Source organism: Leucoraja erinacea, chromosome 14 (assembly GCF_028641065.1).
Source record: "Leucoraja erinacea ecotype New England chromosome 14, Leri_hhj_1, whole genome shotgun sequence".
NCBI lineage: Eukaryota > Metazoa > Chordata > Chondrichthyes > Rajiformes > Rajidae > Leucoraja > Leucoraja erinaceus.
The window spans coordinates 55,304,379-55,322,815 of record NC_073390.1 but is presented as its reverse complement, the minus strand read 5'-3'; the positions used below and the strand labels follow the sequence as shown (position 1 = coordinate 55,322,815).

General features: G+C 42.9%; 1 protein-coding gene across 1 annotated transcript in view; it reads right to left on the bottom strand.

The window, feature by feature from the left end:
- Positions 1–10,919: 10,919 nt before the first annotated feature.
- LOC129703769 (protein SNORC-like) overlaps positions 10,920–18,437 on the bottom strand; it is a 29,435-nt gene continuing 21,917 nt past the window's right edge. The window contains exons 2-3 of the mRNA XM_055646473.1: positions 14,139–14,312; positions 10,920–11,887 (exon numbers count right to left, since the gene is read on the bottom strand). Coding sequence (XP_055502448.1) covers positions 11,778–11,887; positions 14,139–14,312 — 284 coding nt within the window. The 3' untranslated portion in view covers positions 10,920–11,777. The remainder of the gene's footprint in view (positions 11,888–14,138; positions 14,313–18,437) is intronic.

Genomic DNA, 18,437 nt, shown 5'->3' with positions numbered 1-18,437 from the left:
CGAAGACGGTTTCAGATAAGCATTGTTTCAAAATGATCCTTAGTCACTATTTCCTTCTGCATTTGGGTTTCATCATCCTACTAATCACTGTGGTCTTTTGCTCACTCTAGGCATCGTAACACGACAGGTTCTAAGGATGTCACTGTAGTAAAATTCATGCCAATTATACCAAACATTGCCACAGCTACTACCATTATCTGAAGAAGGGTTTCGGCCCGAAACGTTGCCTATTTCCTTCGCTCCATAGATGCTGCTGCACCCGCTGAGTTTCTCCAGCTTTTTTGTGTAAACTACCATTTCCATTGCTTGTTTTTGACAGTGCACATTGGATTAATTCCTCAGTTGCTGCCAGTGGATATGTGTGTCAAACGTGTCAAATTCTACTATCAGGCAACCTAACCATCCTCTCACCAGCTAGAGTGTGGTCCTGACCTCCCAACTACCACACTGGAGACCTTTGAACTAACATCTTGCACCTGATGTCATACCCTCCACCCTGCATCTGTACATGGTGAATGGTTTGATTGTAATCATGTCTTTTCACATGCAACAAAACGTTTTTCACTGTACATCGGTACACGTGACAATAATAAACTAAACTAAACAAAACTCATCCACGCTGACCAAGTTGTCTTCCTGAGATAATTTGCCCCTTATCCCTCTCAACGTCTCTTGTCCATGAAACCATCTAAATGTCTTTAAAATCTTGTAATTGCACCGACCTTCTGCTGAAAGTAGGAGAGGTGGGTTCAGGTCACCTTTAAATATTTCCCCTTGCACCTTAAACCTATGCCTCCAGTTTTAGATTTCCCCTAACCTGAGAAAAAGACTGTGACCATCCAATATATCTGTGCCTCTCATTATGTAATCACTCACATGAAGGTCGCCCTCAGCATCCTGAGTTACAGTTTAAACAGTCCAAGCCTAGCCTTATAACCCAAGTACCCCAGTCCCGGCAACAGCCTTATCTGCACCCTCTCTAGCTTAAACACATCCAAAATAGCATAGAATATTCTGTCAGGTGCCGTACTACCTGCAATCTTTACACCTAAAACATAATGTCCCAACTCTTGTAATCTATGCTCTGACCAATGAAGACAAACATGCTGTGTTATTGACAGTGTTGTGTGTCTTGTGGCCTAGTTTCCCACCCAAGCAGTTAGTGCTGGCTCCAAACCACACTCAGAAATAATGAGTGTGTTAATCCCACATTCTCTTAACATTCTCACACTTATTTTTACTTTTGATGTTGTTGCTTTCATGTAAATATTCAAATGTATCAGCCATCAATATTCAAATGTATCAGCCATCAATATTCAACACCTCCGGGCTGCGGGTCTGCGGAGCGGAGCAGGCGGCGCCGACATTAACATCGGGAGCCTGGGAGCTTCAACTCGGTGCGTCCTTGTCAGCTTCGGAAGCCGACAATCCCCTGCTCGGAAGCGGCCGTTCCAGGTGGCCCAGCCGCTGTGAGGACTCTCCCGACGCCGGGGCAACACCAGCCGGCCAGAACGGCCAGGAACATCGGGCCTCCGTAGAGGCAACAGCGGTGGCCTTAATAGGCCTGTCTTTTGGGAGAACTGGGGTTGGGGACTTTGCCTTCCCCCACAGTGGTAACCATTGTGGGGGGATGATTTTTTTGTGTGTAAGTTTCTTTGTTAGTCTGTGTCCAAGATGGCTGTCGGAAGGGAGAGTGGACGGTGGCGCGCTTTAGCTGCCGCTGCTCTCTCTTCACATTGTGTTTTTTTTGATTTTTTGATTTTGTGTCTTTAGAACGATTTCTATTTTTAATTTGTGTATTGATGATGTCCTTATTATTTATTTTTCTCCGACTATATGTTTTTTTTCTGTTCTGTTAATCTTTGTAAGGTGACCTTGAGATTTGAAAGGCGCCCAAAAATAAAATGCATTATTATTATTATTAAATGTATCCACCATCAAGAGGATTAATTCAGCATTCCATCCAGATGTTTTCTAATCTCTTTATTGCATCCAATGCCCTGGACCTATTTTGTATTACATGTTAAAAGAAAATGTATCTAAAGACTGTCTTCTCTATAGGTGGAGGTTTCAAATGTCTTGTATGCTCAGCACTTTGGACTGAAGATATTCACACATGTTGCAATAGACAATGGACAATAGGTGCGGAGTAGGTCATTTGGCCTTTCGAGCCAGCACCGCCATTCAATATGATCATAGCTGATCATCCCCAATCAATACCCATTCCTGCCTTCTCCCCATATCCCCTATCTTTAAGAGCCCTATCGAGCTCTCTCTTGAAAGTAACCAGAGAACCTGCCTCCACTGCCCTCTGAAGCAAAGAATTCCACAGACTCACAACTCTCTGTGTGAAAAAGTGTTTCCTCATCTCCGTTCTAAATGGCTTACCCCTTATTCTTAAACTGTGGCCCCTGGTTCTGGACTCCCCCAACATCGGGAACATGGTTCCTGCCTTTAGCGTGTCCAAACCATTAATAATCTTATATGTTTCAATAGGAATCCCTCTCATCCTTCTAAATTCCGGAGTATACAAGCTCCATTCTCTCACCATATGATAGTCCCACCATCCCGGGAATTAACCTTGTAAACCTACGCTGCACTCCCTCAATAGCAAGAATGTCCTTCCTCAAATTAGGAGACCAAAACTGCACACAATACTCCAGGTGTAGTCTCACTAGGGCCCTGTACAACTGCAGAAGGACCGTTTTGCTCCTATATTCAACTCCTCTTGTTATAAAGGCCAACATGCCATTCACTTTTTTCACTGCCTGATGTACCTGTCTCCCCATCCAACATCTATTTAATTGCCCACATCATCAGTGACTGGATATGGTAGGACTACAGAACCAAAGCCACGTTCTGGATCCATGGGTCAACTTCATTGCATCATTTCCATCCTGTTCTTCTGTTTAGCAAGCACAGAGACCAGTGTTGTGAATATGCCAAGTTGGGACCTTGCTCTTAGATATACTTGGTGCTGCTTGCGGCATGCCTTTTCCTTTGGAGCAGTGTTTCTTCCCTTGCGTGATATCATTGATAAATCAGGGTCATGCCAGACCAGGAAGTGACAGATTGTGTTGGAATAAACTTCTGCTGCAGTTACTGGTTCACTGTCATTCACAAATGTACAGTTCTGAGCTGACAGATTTCATCTGAATCGATCCCACTTTGTACACAATATATCATTGTGAAGACTATATAGTGCACACTCTTACCTATGATGCCTTTAATGTATCTGGAGGCATCTGCAACGTTAGGCTGGTGAGAACAAGATCAAGTAGTTTCATCATTCCCACTCATCCTCTCACCACCTTCAAGAGCAGATTTGACAGCTCTGAGACTTTAGAGTTACAGCGCAAAAACAGGCACTTTGACCCATGGAGTTCACACCGACCAGCGATCCCGTACACCAGCATTACCCTACACACACTAGGGACAATGTTACAATTTTACCAAAGCCAATTAATCGACAAACCTGTACGTCTTTGGAATGTGGGAGGAAACTAGAGCTCTCAGCGGTCACAGGGAGAATGTACAAACTCCGTACAGACAGTACCCGTAGTCAGGATCGAACCCGGCTCACTGGCGTTGTAAGGCAGCAACTCTACTGCTGCGCCACTGTGCTGCCTAAGATTCAGGACTCAGACACTTCCATCTACGGTGTTGTTATTGGATTTCTCGCCATGATGGATGTGGAAAGTCCCCCTAACCAGCGATCATTCTGCAGCCTGCTATTACCAGATGGGCCTCAAAATACAGGACTGATTTAACAGACGAGAAAAGGAAATGGATGGGAGGTAGAATGTTTGAGGTTTACCAGCAATGCTGACTCACCTGACATTAGTAGCTTGCTATCAAGCAAACCCCAGTTCCATGGAAATGATGGCACAAGCAAGCTCCATCACATTCATGCCAGGATGCCAGGACAACCTATAGAAGAAGGCTGAAGGTGATAGAACAAGAAATGTTCGCTGCAGATCTGTCAGAAATGATAAGCAACAGTGTCCAGGAACCAGAAGGAATTGTGCATCATCCACACTCAGGACTTTGTAGGTAGATTAGGGGAAGGTAGTGGTGGCTCCATGATTGTACAATGTTTGATGCACAATATTACAGTGAATGCTCAGTCTATTCATCTACTTGATCGCAGTAGAAAACAAAGTAGTTTGCAGTAGCCGAGCAATTAGACTTTCAACAGTTCAAGGGAATCCATGAGGCACAGCTGCCTCTCTCTCTCTTAGTTAGAATCCTTTTGTGATACACTCGTGCCTTGCTGTTATCAGCTTCATCAGCCCACTGCTACTCTCGTTGAGAGGACATAGTCACGAGTATGAAAACTGGTTTGAAACCTGCTCAAGATCACCCCACAAGGCCATCTGTGGGTGCTAAAATGTGGCAGCCTTCTCCCAGCTAAGTAGAACCCATTGGAAAAACACCGAATGATAATAGGCCTTTTTCACGGGGCGACTTGACGCAAGTTGTAGCCAGAGTGAAGTGGTCGTGGTCTAGCATGATATCACACGATATAACGGGGGGTAGACAAAGAGTTCCCACGGTACTGGGCATTTCTGTTATTTGTGCGAGTGACTTGTCCGTCTCCCGAGCTTTCCCGTTAAATCTTGAATGAACATTGTGAACTGTCAAGTGTAATTAAATCATCACGTGGCACAAATGATGTCACTTCTTTTTTCACACACTATAAATATCCTCCCTTGGTTGAATTGGTATATACACACACAAAGCAGAGTTTCACTGTGTATGTGGGAGACACAGATGGAGTGGGCACAGTTACTTGGTCTTTACTGTGTATGGGAGAGGGGGAGAAAGAGACGTACACTCACAGAGGCAGAGTCTCTCAGCCTGTGTGAGAGGGAGGGAGGGAGAGAGAGAGAGAGAGAGAGAGAGGCACACACAAGGTGGGTGTGAAATCACACCTGCCTGTTTCAGTGACAGACACCCGCCGCCAGTAAATGAAGACACCCCCATCTGTCTCCCCCTCCTCTCCCTCGACTCCCCCACCTTTCCCTCCCAACTCCAGTCCCGTCCCGACCCCCTGGGAAACTGAAGGGAGCAACAATTAACTGCTACCTGCCCGCTGAGTTAAAGAGTTCCCACGGTAGTAAGACAATGTTAGTTGCGCCCAAGTTTAAATTTCCAACGTGTGTTTCAGAGTAAATCAAAAACTGTCTGACTCAGCAAGTTCGACACAAAATGCTGGAGTAACTCAGCGGGCCAAGCAGCATCTCTGGAGAAAAGGAATGGATTCCATTTTTGGTCGGGACCCTTCTTCGGGATGATTGTAGGGGGGAACTGGAAGCAAGAAAAGACCGGGACAAATCAGGGCCAACAACAGATGACCTCAGCAGGGTATTTTGAAGAGGGGTCCCGACCCGAAATGTCGCCTAACCCTTTCCTCCAGAGATGCTGCCTGACCCACTGAGTCACTCCAGCACTTTATGTCTATATTTGGTTCCCTGATATGCCAATTGTTGGCTAGGGATAGTGTGATCCCAAGAGGGAACCAGTGTTGCAAACCTTGGACTGGTTTAAACAACATTTACTGCATGGGGGAGGGGGGGGGGGGGGGGGCAGGAGGGGGTGGGCGGGGGAGAGAGAGAGTGTAAGTTTAGGTTGAGTTCTTCATTAGGATGGAGAGTGACATTGTTAATTCAGAAACAATGGTTTTGAACTTAAAGAAAGGTAACTTTGAGGGTATGAGACGTGAATTGGCCAAGATTGACTGGCAATTAATTCTAAAAGGGTTGACGGTGGATATGCAATGGAAGGCATTTAAAGACTGCATGGATGAACTACAAAAATTGTTCATCCCAGTTTGGCAAAAGAATAAATCAGGGAAGGTAGTGCATCCATGGATAACATTGGGAAATCAGGGATAGTATCAAAGCAAAGGATGATGCGTACAAACTAGCCAGAAAAAGCAGCATACTGGAGGACTGGGAGAAATTCAGAGACCAGCAGAGGAGGACGAAGGGCTTAATTAGAAAAGGAAAAATGGATTATGAAAGAAAACTGGCAGTGAACATTAAAAACTGACTGCAAAAGTTTTTATAGATATGTGAAAAGAAAGAGATTAGTTAAAACAAATGTAGGTCCCTTGCAGTCAGAAACAGGTGAGTTGATCATGGGGAACCAGGATATGGCGGACCAATTGAATAACTACTTTGGTTCCGTCTTCACTAAGGAAGACATAAATGATCTGCCGGAAATAGCAGGGGCCTGCGGGTCAAAGGAGGTGGAGGAATTGAGTGAAATCCAGGTTAGTCGGGAAGTGGTGTTGGGTAAATTGAATGGATTAAAGGCCGATAAATCCCCAGGGCCAGATAGGCTGCATCCCAGGGTACTTAAGGAAGTAGCTCCAGAAATAGTGGATGCATTAGTAATAATCTTTCAAAACTCTTTAGATTCTGGAGTAGTTCCAGAGGATTGGCGGGTAGCAAACGTAACCCCACTTTTTAAGAAGGGAGGGAGAGAGAAAACGGGGAATTACAGACCAGTTAGCCTAACATCGGTAGTGGGGAAACTGCTAGAGTCAGTTATTAAAGATGGGATAGCAGCACATTTAGAAAATGGTGAAATCATTGGTCAAAGTCAGCATGGATTTACGAAAGGTAAATCATGTCTGACGAATCTTATAGAATTTTTCGAGGATGTAACTAGTAGCGTGGATAGGGGAGAACCAGTGGATGTGGTGTATCTGGACTTCCAGAAGGCTTTCGACAAGGTCCCACATAAGAGATTAGTATACAAACTTAGAGCACATGGCATTGGGGGTTCAGTATTGATGTGGATAGAGAACTGGCTGGCAAACAGGAAGCAAAGAGTAGGAGTAAACGGGTCCTTTTCACAATGGCAGGCAGTGACTAGTGGGGTACCGCAAGGCTCAGTACTGGGACCCCAGCTATTTACAATATATATTAATGATCTGGATGAGGGAATTGAAGGCAATATCTCCAAGTTTGCGGATGACACTAAGCTGGGGGGCAGTGTTAGGTGTGAGGAGGATGCTAGGAGACTGCAAGGTGACTTGGATAGGCTGGGTGAGTGGGCAAATGTTTGGCAGATGCAGTTTAATGTGGATAAATGTGAGGTTATCCATTTTGGTGGCAAAAACAGGAAAGCAGATTATTATCTAAACGGTGGCCGATTGGGAAAAGGGGGAGATGCAGCGAGACCTGGGTGTCATGGTACACCAGTCATTGAAGGTAGGCATGCAGGTGCAGCAGGCAGTAAAGAAAGCGAATGGCATGTTGGCTTTCATAGCAAGAGGATTTGAGTATAGGAGCAGGGAGGTTCTACTGCAGTTGTATAGGGTCTTGGTGAGACCACACCTGGAGTATTGCGTGCAGTTTTGGTGTCCAAATCTGAGGAAGGACATTATTGCCATAGAGGGAGTGCAGAGAAGGTTCACCAGACTGATTCCTGGGATGTCAGGACTGTCTTATGAAGAAAGACTGGATAGACTTGGTTTATACTCTCTAGAGTTTAGGAGATTGAGAGGGGATCTTATAGAAACTTACAAAATTCTTAAGGGGTTGGACAGGCTAGATGCAGGAAGATTGTTCCCGATGTTTGGGAAGTCCAGGACAAGGGGTCACAGCTTAAGGGTAAGGGGGAAATCCTTTAAAACCGAGATGAGGAGAACTTTTTTCACACAGAGAGTGGTGAATCTCTGGAACTCTCTGCCACAGAGGGTAGTTGAGGCCAGTTCATTGGCTATATTTAAGAGGGAGTTAGATGTGGCCCTTGTGGCCAAGGGGATCAGAGGGTATGGAGAGAAGGCAGGTACGGGATACTGAGTTGGATGATCAGCCATGATCATATTAAATGGCGGTGCAGGCTCGAAGGGCCGAATGGCCTACTCCTGCACCTAATTTCTATGTTTCTATGTTTCTAAGTTACCTAAAATTAAATAATTCAATGTTCATAGTGAACACGGACACAAAATGTTGGTGTAACTCAGCAGGTAAGTCAGATCTGGGAAGAAAAACATAAAAAGCTGGAGTAAGTCAGCGTGTCAGGCAGCATCTCTGGAGAAAAAGTATAGGTGGCGATTCGAATCGGAACCCTTCTTCAGACATCCTAATCGGAATTGAGTCTGAAGATGTGTCTCGTCCCGAAACATCACCTATTTTTCTCCAGAGATGCTGCTTGACTCGCTGAGTTACTCCAGCTTTTTGTGTGTGTCTTCGTTTTAAACCAGCATGTGCAGTTCACTCCTTTACACGGGTCTCTGGAGAACATTGATTGGTAGCGTTCCGGACCCTGCTTCGGAAAGGCATCGATCGCTGGTCGGCGAGGACTCCGAGCTGTATCTCTCAAAGAAGTACATGTGAAAAATTTCTCACGGACCATAAAAATGCGGGACCTTTCAGTAAAGTCCCTTTTAAAGATTATAGTTATTTTCTTGAATCTCATTAACATAACTCATGAATAAGTTGATGTCCATATGCGGATGCAAATCTTTATTTTTTAAATTCAATCCCACAGAAGACAATTTTTACTCACCTTCTGTCCCCTCTGTCCAGCTTCCGGGTTCACCGTTCGCAGGAGTTCCCACGGTAACTGCAAGAGTCAGTACGGATATCGCACTGGCCACTACGTGCATATAATGTTGCAATGTTCAACCACAAGTGTACAAGTCACTCTTGGAGAAATTCAAGCTTGTTTGAATTTTCTCCCGAGTCACCAAGTTACACGAGTACCTGCCGTTAGCGCCACGGTGGTCCACGAATGCCGTACGGTTATCGCACGAGGTTCCCACGATGTTCAACTCTGGTTAACTCTTCCATCGTCGCCCCGTGAGAAAGGGGTTTAACACTAAATCAGGCAAAGGCATAGGGAAGGTAAAAACTAAAGGACCTGTGCTAAGTTGATTTAGTTTAGTCTAGAGATACAGCACAGAAACAGGACCTTCAGCCCACTGAGTCCACGCCGACCAGCGATCCCACACACCAATACTATCCTACACACACTAGGGACAATTTACAATTTTTACCCAAGCCAATTAACCTACAAACCTGTACGTCATTAGAGTGTGGGAGGAAATCGGAGCACCCGGGGAAACCCCACGCCGTCACGGGGAGAACTTGCAGTCAGAATCAAACCCGGGTCTCTGGCGTTGTAAGGGTTGAACTCTACCGCTGCTCCACTGTGCAGCCCTGCGTTTTGTAGGTGTTTATTTTGTATTGTCATGTCTTGATGCATAACCTTATTTGAATATTGATTTCAGCATGGCCTTCATTGATACTCATCTGGTCTTCATTGTAGACACTTCAATGGCAAATGATAGAGGAAAGGATAGATGAGAAAATGGTGGATTTGGAGAACCTGACGTGATTTTAGTTCTCAAGAGGCAATCACAAAGAATCTGAGACAATGCCTAGATTTTGCAACTTTTGAAACCAACTTTAATCTATATTTTAATAAAACTGTTAACTGTCTGAAATAATTTCAAATTAATTTAGCAACATTTCAATTATTTTCACTGTTCATATCACATGGCTCAATTTTAATCACAAGATTCATTTTGATAACAAAATATTAAGATCATAACAATCTAACAATATTCCACAAATTTGTCATAAAACAAGTAAACATATATTTTAGATTTTGGGACTGTGGCAGGAATGTTTTTACATCTCAGCTGGGAGTGTCATGTGGCATGTTTGAATGTCAGTGTTGATAAAAATGCTTTATTTGGCTGGACAGCTTCATTAGATTGTGATGAGCTATAAAACAGATACATTTTAAAGGGAGATCACAGCCTTGGCCTGAATAATAGGCATCGTAAATTGTATAGAAGTACACAATGCAGTACAATATATTTGTAGCAGTATATGAAATTACCAAAGTAATAGGGCAGTCAGTCAGAACCTTTTCTCCAGGGTAGAAATGTCAAAGACTCAGGGACTTAGCTTTAAACTCAGAGCCAAATTAAACAAAACTCAAAGTTTTTCATACCTACATTAAAGCTATGGGATTGGCATAGCTTTAAGGTGCAAGGCCCATAGTTTAAAGGAGATGCACGGGATACATCGGGGGGGGGGGGGGGGGGGGAGAGTGCAGTGGAGAGATAAGTTTTTTTGGCCTTCCATCACAGCTATGTGATGGATGTTTATGTAAAATGTAATTATGTTGTGTCTGGGGTCTATTTGTGTGTAATGTATGGCTGCAGAAACGGCATTTCGTTTGGACCTCCAGGGGTCCAAATGACAATTAAATTGACTCTTGACTCTCTTGACTCTTGACATTTTTTACACAAATAATTGTGAATGGAATGCCCCATGGACAGTAATGGAAGCAGATACCATAATGGTGTTTAGGAAACTTTTAGACATGATCATGGATATGCAGGGACTGGAGGGATATTGATCATGTGCAGATGTCCTATGTTTTATTTTAATATTAGATGACCTCAGATTTTGTTTCTAAAATATTAAAGGTGAATCTACAAATCTCTTTATATTTCAGAAAACTTACAGTACGTATACGAAATACAGGATATGTTTTCTTATATTTACTGAAAACTTGGGTGAATGGCCAAGGAGGACAGTGCAAATCATCAGCAAGATTAAGAGGAGCTTAAGAAGAATGTGATGAAAGAACTCAGATGTAATAACAGGACACCAAGCCTACGTTTGTGAAACATGCATATTGTAACGGATGGAAGCATCAGTTATGCTTTCTGAGTTATTGGCAAGAATGACATATGTGATGGAATCATTCAAAATGTTCTTTTCCTTGACAGTTTCGAACACGATTTCTTCTTTAACTGTGCTTGACAGATTAACAAAGACATTTTATAGGGGAACTGAACAAAATACACCAGTATTAACTTCTATGTCCACTGAACCTGGTAGAAGATAGATAGCTATAAAGGACATCACAGGGCATTGTAATTATAACTGTGAGTTTAATTAGCCTTTTTACTGTTCACATGCATATTATATGTATTTACAAATATATGAAATGACAAAAAGGGGAAAAGAAACAGCGGATCTACCAAGCTGCCAGAAATGTCTGATCATTAAAGCTTAAAATCTATCTCTCAACATCCGAACGTTCTGTCCAAAATCAGTGACAAGACAAGTCCCAATAAAATGTTGAACTTGGCCTCACCGAATGAATTTCTTATTATAAACTTGTTTAGCACAATCCAGTTTTGTCTCGGTCTTGAGAATGGAATTGTGGAAGGATAATTATGGCTTTCCCTGTTGAATATGTGAAGATTAAACTCTTAAGGTTTTTTTTGTTGCACTAAGGAAGAGGCATCAAAAAAAAATATATATGTAGGACAAGTCACATTAACATTTTCTTCAGGTTTGAATATCATTAACATAAATTACATTTATGGGTCTCTGAAGGCAAACCTGAAACTATGTGTAATATCTGTAATCCACTGAATCTCACTGGAACTTGTTATGCAGTGGATCAGTCAACAAATAAAATTCTTAAGAAATCATCGGCATCACCGAAAATAAACAAAAATGTTTTGCTAAAAATAATAATAATAATAATAAACAAATATTTGTATTTTTCTTGATCTCTAATATGTGTGTTTTGTGCTAAGCTCTCACATTTAAAGAGTCTTTGTGTACTAAGATCTGTAACGATCATCTATGTTCTGCTCATTAAAGACTCTTGATAAATATAGCCTGGCAGTATATACTGGAAGTATTTGGATAAGTTCAGCAAACAAACTGATAAGTAAAGGCCCACAAGTAATGGAACTGTCTATTTTCAACCATTTATTTTGTCTAAGAGGCTGACAGCTTTCTCACGGTGATAATGACCAGGCTGAACAGCACTGACACACCAAGTACAGCAGCAATTACAATGGCAGATATTGCTCCAGGTCCTAGCGATCCTGCAAAACAAAGCAAGGACAGTACGTCAGCATGAAAGAATGAAACGCGCGTATATCCATCTCAAAATGTCCAAAGTCTAAAGAAGGATCTCGACCCAAAAGGCCCAGTCTGATCTCAACCCGAAACATGAAGGCCAATGTGCCAAACGCCTTTTTGACCATGATCTACCTGCGACTCCACCTTCAAGGAACCATGCACATGCTGTCCTAGATCCCTCTGCTCTCCAACACTCCCCAGAGTCCTGCCATTCACTGCGCAGGTCCTGCCCTTAGACATCCCAATATACAACACTTCACACCTCTCTGTGGTGTACGGGCTTCGCTGGTTGGTGCAGACATAGTGGGCCAAAGGGCTGTTTCCACACTGTATTTCTAAATACAGTGCCTGACATGCCTAGGCTGTATACTTTTACCAGCTTTGGTCTCAAAAAAGAAATTGCTGGAGGAACTCAGCAGGTCAGGCAGCATCTGAGGAGGGAAATTGATAACTTCTCTACTTCATCAGACTAAAGATGAGTCTAAAGAGTCCAAATCTTAAACATGGTTTGTCTATTTCTCTCCACAGATGCTGCCTGACCCACTGAGTTCCTCCAGCAGTTTGTGTTTTGCTCAGGATTCCAGCATCTGTAGTCTCGTGTGTCTCGTGTTTATTCCTATCCCAATGTCAGTATGATTCATGTATTGAACATGAACTCATGCATCCGATCTAATTAAACATTATATTGGCAATTAATTAATGGTGAGCAGCAAAGTGTAAAAATATCACCTTAGTGCTGTCGGGAATCCACTTCCACTGTGGAAGTTGAGCCATAATATTGAATGAGGCAGACAGGTCTATATTCAGTCATTATTCTCCCCTTCATTAGAAAATTATCATGGTGATATTAAATTACCAAAATGGAAATTGAAAGTGAAATTAACCTGTCTTAATAACATCTTAATATGCAAATACATTCACACATACATACCACAGATTCGCAGAGTTAGAGACCACCAGATCCAATTAACGAGAATAAATGATTAGGTTGACAGCCAATAATGAATGGGTTGGAACTTGATGGGAATCACCAACTATTCTGAACCAAGCCGACAGTATTTTAGCTAAAGGATCGAAACCTACTGTAAATCGCAACTCCATATGATCTGTTGTTTTCACTCCTTACCCTTTATATCTCTAAACTACTTCTCCCGACTCTCGGTCTGAAGAAGGGTCTCAACCAGAAACGTCACCCATTCCTTCTCTCCAGAGATGCTGCCTGGCCTGCTGAGTTACTCCAGCATTTTGTGTAAACCAGCATCTGCAGTTCCTTCCTACAATATCCATAGGTTTTAAGATTGTTTTGAATAGATAGAAGGCTGAAACTTGCAGGAAGATACTAAATTAGAACAAGGCAAATTACAATGTTATTAGGCAGGACCTTGTGATGATAGACTGGGTGCAGATGTTAATGGGCAGGTCCACATCCCACATATGAGAGTTGTTTAAAGGCCAGTTGATCAAAGTTCAGACAGGTGAATGGATAAGGAGAGCAAAGTGTTGGAACCATGGATGATCAAAGAGGTTGTAAATTTGGTCTAAAACAAAAGGGAAGTGCATGCAAAGTTGAAGAGGATGGAATCAGTCATGGCCTTTGAGGAGTATAAAGAAAGGAGGAAAGAACTCAAGTGGGCCAAATGGGAACACAAAATAGCTTTGGTGAGCCAGATTAAAAACATTCCCAAAGCTTTTCATATCCACATTAAAAGCTTTGGCATTGGCATTGTTTTAAATTAGGAGGAGGGATGTTTAAAGGAGGTGTGCAGGGCAGGTTTTTGATACAGAGGGCAGTGAATGTAGTGGTGGTAGTAGAGGCGGATACAATAGTGGCAATTAAGAGATTTTTGGATAGGTTCATGGATATACAGGGAATGGTGGGATATGGATTATGCGCAGGCAGATAAGAGTTAATCTTGTCGTCATGACTGGCACAGACATTGTGGGCTGAAGGGCCTGATCTTGTGATGTTCCACGTTCTACTGCTCATGAGCCATTAGCCTTTCCCTGTGATTCAGTGCAATACTCCACTTTCATTAATGGAATATGTACTTGCTGCTGAAGGACAAAGTTTTAATTTTTCCCCATTAATCTGCAATAATGTTGCCTTTTTTTTAAGCCACTCACTCAAATTTTGAGGCGAGCCTGGGCTCCCATTATAAATTACATTCAACTAAAACAGGCCATGAAAATGTCAAACTGCATTTCACATCTCACCTTTCTCCACAGGTTCCGTATCATCTGGATAATATCCATAGTCTGAGGTCATTGAACTGTCCTCCACATTGGGTCCAGGTGTAACCATCTCCACCGCACCTCCTCCCGAGGAGGTCTCCACAGCTTCACTGGAGGATCCCAGGACCAGAGAATCCTGAATCTCAGATGCCAGACCTGGAAACATACAGATGGCCGAATGGTTGAATGGTGTTTTATTTGTCTCATGCAAATGCACAGTGAATGTATTGGCGATGTTCCCGCAAACCGACCTCCCTCTTCCCTCCTGGCTATCTTTATATCCAGGGTGTGTAACCTGCAGCCCACCTTGAAGGAGCTGGAGGCATTACCCTGTTCACCCTCCACATACCATAATATTAAAGATACAATCTCCTCCTGCCTCAAGCATTTTTCAGGCTGAATTTGGAAGCTGTTACTAATTTTATGTCTGCAAAAGAGGTACTTGTACACTTCCTAAGAACTAAAAGATAATGATTACCTATGACCATGAAAAGCAGAGTGCATCGATGGAAAAGACGCTATCAAACAATGTGGCCCTCTTTGAAATGAATCAGGGCTGAAAGGATCTCACGCCAAATCTGATTACATTACCGTACTTAAAAATCGCAAGTGGCCTCACTAGTTAGACAATAGGTGCTGGATTAGGCCATTTGGCCCTTTGAGCCAGCACCGCCATTCACTGTGACAGTCCCTTCTGATGTTCATACCATCCTAACTAGGAAATAAACACCAGTCATTCATTGCCACTGGCTCTAAATCCGGGAGCTCTCTATCCTGGATTCCTGTTTGAGTATCTACATCAGAGTGACTGCAGGAGTTTGAGAAAGCAATACAAATGGATCAGATGGTATAGATGGCCTATGGCATGCTTGTGCCCATCATTCAGGGCATTTAGTGTAAAAGCTCGGTAGTTGCGTTGCATTAGGGGAGGGCACATTTGGTGTTTTGTCAACGAATCATACAGCCCCTTGACTCAACTTGCCCACGCTGACCAAGATGTCCCATCTGCTCTCCTCTTACCTGCCTACATTTGGTCCATGCCCCTCAAAACCTTTCCTATTTATGTTCCTGCCCAAATATCTTTTATCTGTTGTTACAGTACGTGCCTCAATGACCTCCTCTGGCAGCTCGTTCCATGCACTCACCACCCTCCGTGTGAGAAGGTCTGGTGTTGCATTTTGGTCGCATCTTTACAGTAAAGATGTGGAGGCTTTGATGATGATGCAGAAAAGGTTCACCAGGACGTTGCCTGGATTGAAATGTCTTGGCTATAACGAGAGATTGGATAAACTTCTAACCTTTTCTCTGGAGCATCGGAGGCTGGAGGGTGACCAGATGGAATTATATAAAATGATGACAGCTAAAGATAGAGTAATTTTCCCTGGGTAGAAATATCAAATATTGGCAGCTATGTTTTTAAGGCAAGAGGGGATGTTTAAAAGAGATTTATGAGGTAAGGTGTTTTACCAGAAGGGTGGCAGGAGCCTTGCACTTCCTTTCAGAGGAGGTGATGGAATAAGATATGATAGTAACATTTAAAATGCATTTAGACACTTTATAAATGAGTTGGGAACAGAGTGATATGGGCCTAGTGTCGTCAGATACCATTGAGGAGATAGTGGAGACTTACTTTACCCAGAGTATGCTCTTCAGCCCACCATGTCAGCAGCAATCATAATGTTAAGTCTCCACTATCTCCTCAAAGATAATTAGGTGGAGGTAATAAAAGCTGGCATTGCCAGTCATGCCCAAATTGGCAAAAAAATGAAATAAAACTATTTGTTGCCAATGGGGTTAAATTCCCAAGAGCAGTTTTTTTTCAGTGCAGCTCAGAATTGATGCACTGGGCTTTCTTCAAAGGCAATGCAATATGAGTGAGCTGTCATTCATTCATAAAAACATAATTGAATCTCACATTAATCATACATGCATATACCATTGAAGTAAGCTATCTGTTCCAAATGGACCATGTTGGCTCCTTCTCCACAGAAAAGAGGCACAAAGTGCTGAAGTAACTCAGCCAGTCAGGGAGCATCTCTGAAGAACATGGATGTAGCATTTCGTGTCAAAGGTCTTTTATTGTCACATGTACCAATATGCGAATTACCATACAGCCAGACGAAAAAACAGCAACAAGACACAAAACTACATAAACATCCACCACAGCAGATCCCCCACATTCCCCACTGTGATGGAAGGCAAAAAAGTCCAATCTCCTTCTTTATTCTGAGCAGTCGAACAATCCGGCGAAGTGTTCGGCAAATCCGTCGCTGACTCTATACTTGGACACTTGGTCACTTGGACACTTGGTCACTTGGACACTTGGACACTTGGACACTTGGTCACTTGGTCACTTGGACACTTGGACACTTGGACACTTGGACACTTGGACACTTGGTCACTTGGACACTTGGTCACTTGGACACTTGGACACTTGGACACTTGGTCACTTGGACACTTGGTCACTTGGTCACTTGGACACTTGGACGCTTGGACACTTGGACACTTGGTCACTTGGACACTTGGACACTTGGTCACTTGGACACTTGGTCACTTGGTTGCGGACATTTGAACACTTGGACACTTGGACACTTGGTCACTTGGACAGTTGGTCACTTGGTCACTTGGTCTTGGCGACCTTACAAATCTATTCTTATCTCACACCTTTTCTCTTCTCATCTCTGACCTTTGCCCAACCATATGCAAATCAGAAACCCGCCCTATTACTTGTGTAGGAAGGAACTGTGGATGCTGGTTTAAACCAAAGATAGACACAAAATGCTGGAGTAACTCAGCGGGACAGGCAGCATCTCTGGAGAGAAGGAATGGGTGATATTTCGGGTTGAGAACCTTCTTCACCTCCCCCCCTCCACCACCACCGCATTCAGTCTGAAGGGTCCCAGCCCAAAACGCCACCAACCCATGTTAACAGAGATGCTGCCTGACCCGCTGAGTCACAGGTACTGAGCCAACTTGTGTCTGTTTTTGAGAACCAGCATCTGCAGTTCCTTGTTTCCCCATTCTACTCCACAGAAGCCTGCTGCTGTATTAATCACCTATCCACAAGTGCATCATTACTAGTGTCTCTGAATACCCCACAGACTTCACAGTTGCACCACTCTCTTTGAAAATACATTTGTTCTGAAAATCTTTACTTTACTAGATGGCTATCGTTTGTTTTGTTTTTGATACGATGGAATCCAGATTCAATTTCTCACCATTCACCATATGGAAACACTTTGCAATTTTAAAGACTTCTATCTGTGTGCTCAGGCTTCCCTGCTAGTTTCAACCCATGGGATTATGCAATGAATGTTGAGTTTATCAGCGAAACCCTCCCTCTTCCTGATAAATGGATGGATAATTTAAACAAAACTCATTGAAGGGTTATCAAAAACTTGAATTTGATAAGTGCCATCATTCAATTTCTTGGTTTACTGTCAATATCACAGCGAAAAACCCATTTGTTTAAAAGGAACCTTATTTCTATGGCATCTAATGTTAAACAACAAGCAACAGGAAATAGATAAATGTGCGTTATTATCACATCCGTAGGTTATCTTGTTGAATAATGCATGCTTCAGAACATACACGTCAACACACAAGCCAAATAAGCCTCTTGTATCCACCCATCATTTGGCAGGATTATGGATGATCTGATCATCATTTCAATGTGCATTCCCGTTAGTCCCAGGTAATGTCCATCTTTTGCTTTATCAATGAGTTACCTACTCTGGCTTACAAAAAAACCCCACAAAGTTTCTGCCAACAGAGCTTGGATGAAGAGATTTCCAGGAAAGAGTTACTCCAGCATTTTACGTTTATTTCACATTATCTTTGCAATAAATTTATTTTTAAGCTGTGACCTCCTTCATTCTAGATCCTCCCACAAGAGGAAACATCAACAGGAACACGGAAGGAACTGCAGATGCTGGTTTATACCGAACATGCTGGAGGAACTCAGCGGGTCAGGCAGCATCTATGGAGAAAAGGAAAAGGCGATGTTTTGGGTCGAGACCCTTCTTCAGACTGAGAATCAGGGGTGAGGGAAACTAGAGACATAAAAAGGTACAAAAATTACAGACTGAACCCGTGCATCATGCACTGGAACTCCTAGACCCTTGTGCATCTCAGAGGTTGGGCTGGCTGGGTCTTTACTCCTTGTAGCATTGTAGGATGATAGATGATAGAGAGGGTTAGATAGTATAATAAGGGGGTTGAAGAACCAGAAGATGTAGGTTTCAGGTGAGGAGCAAATGTTTTTACATCATGGGTGGTGAG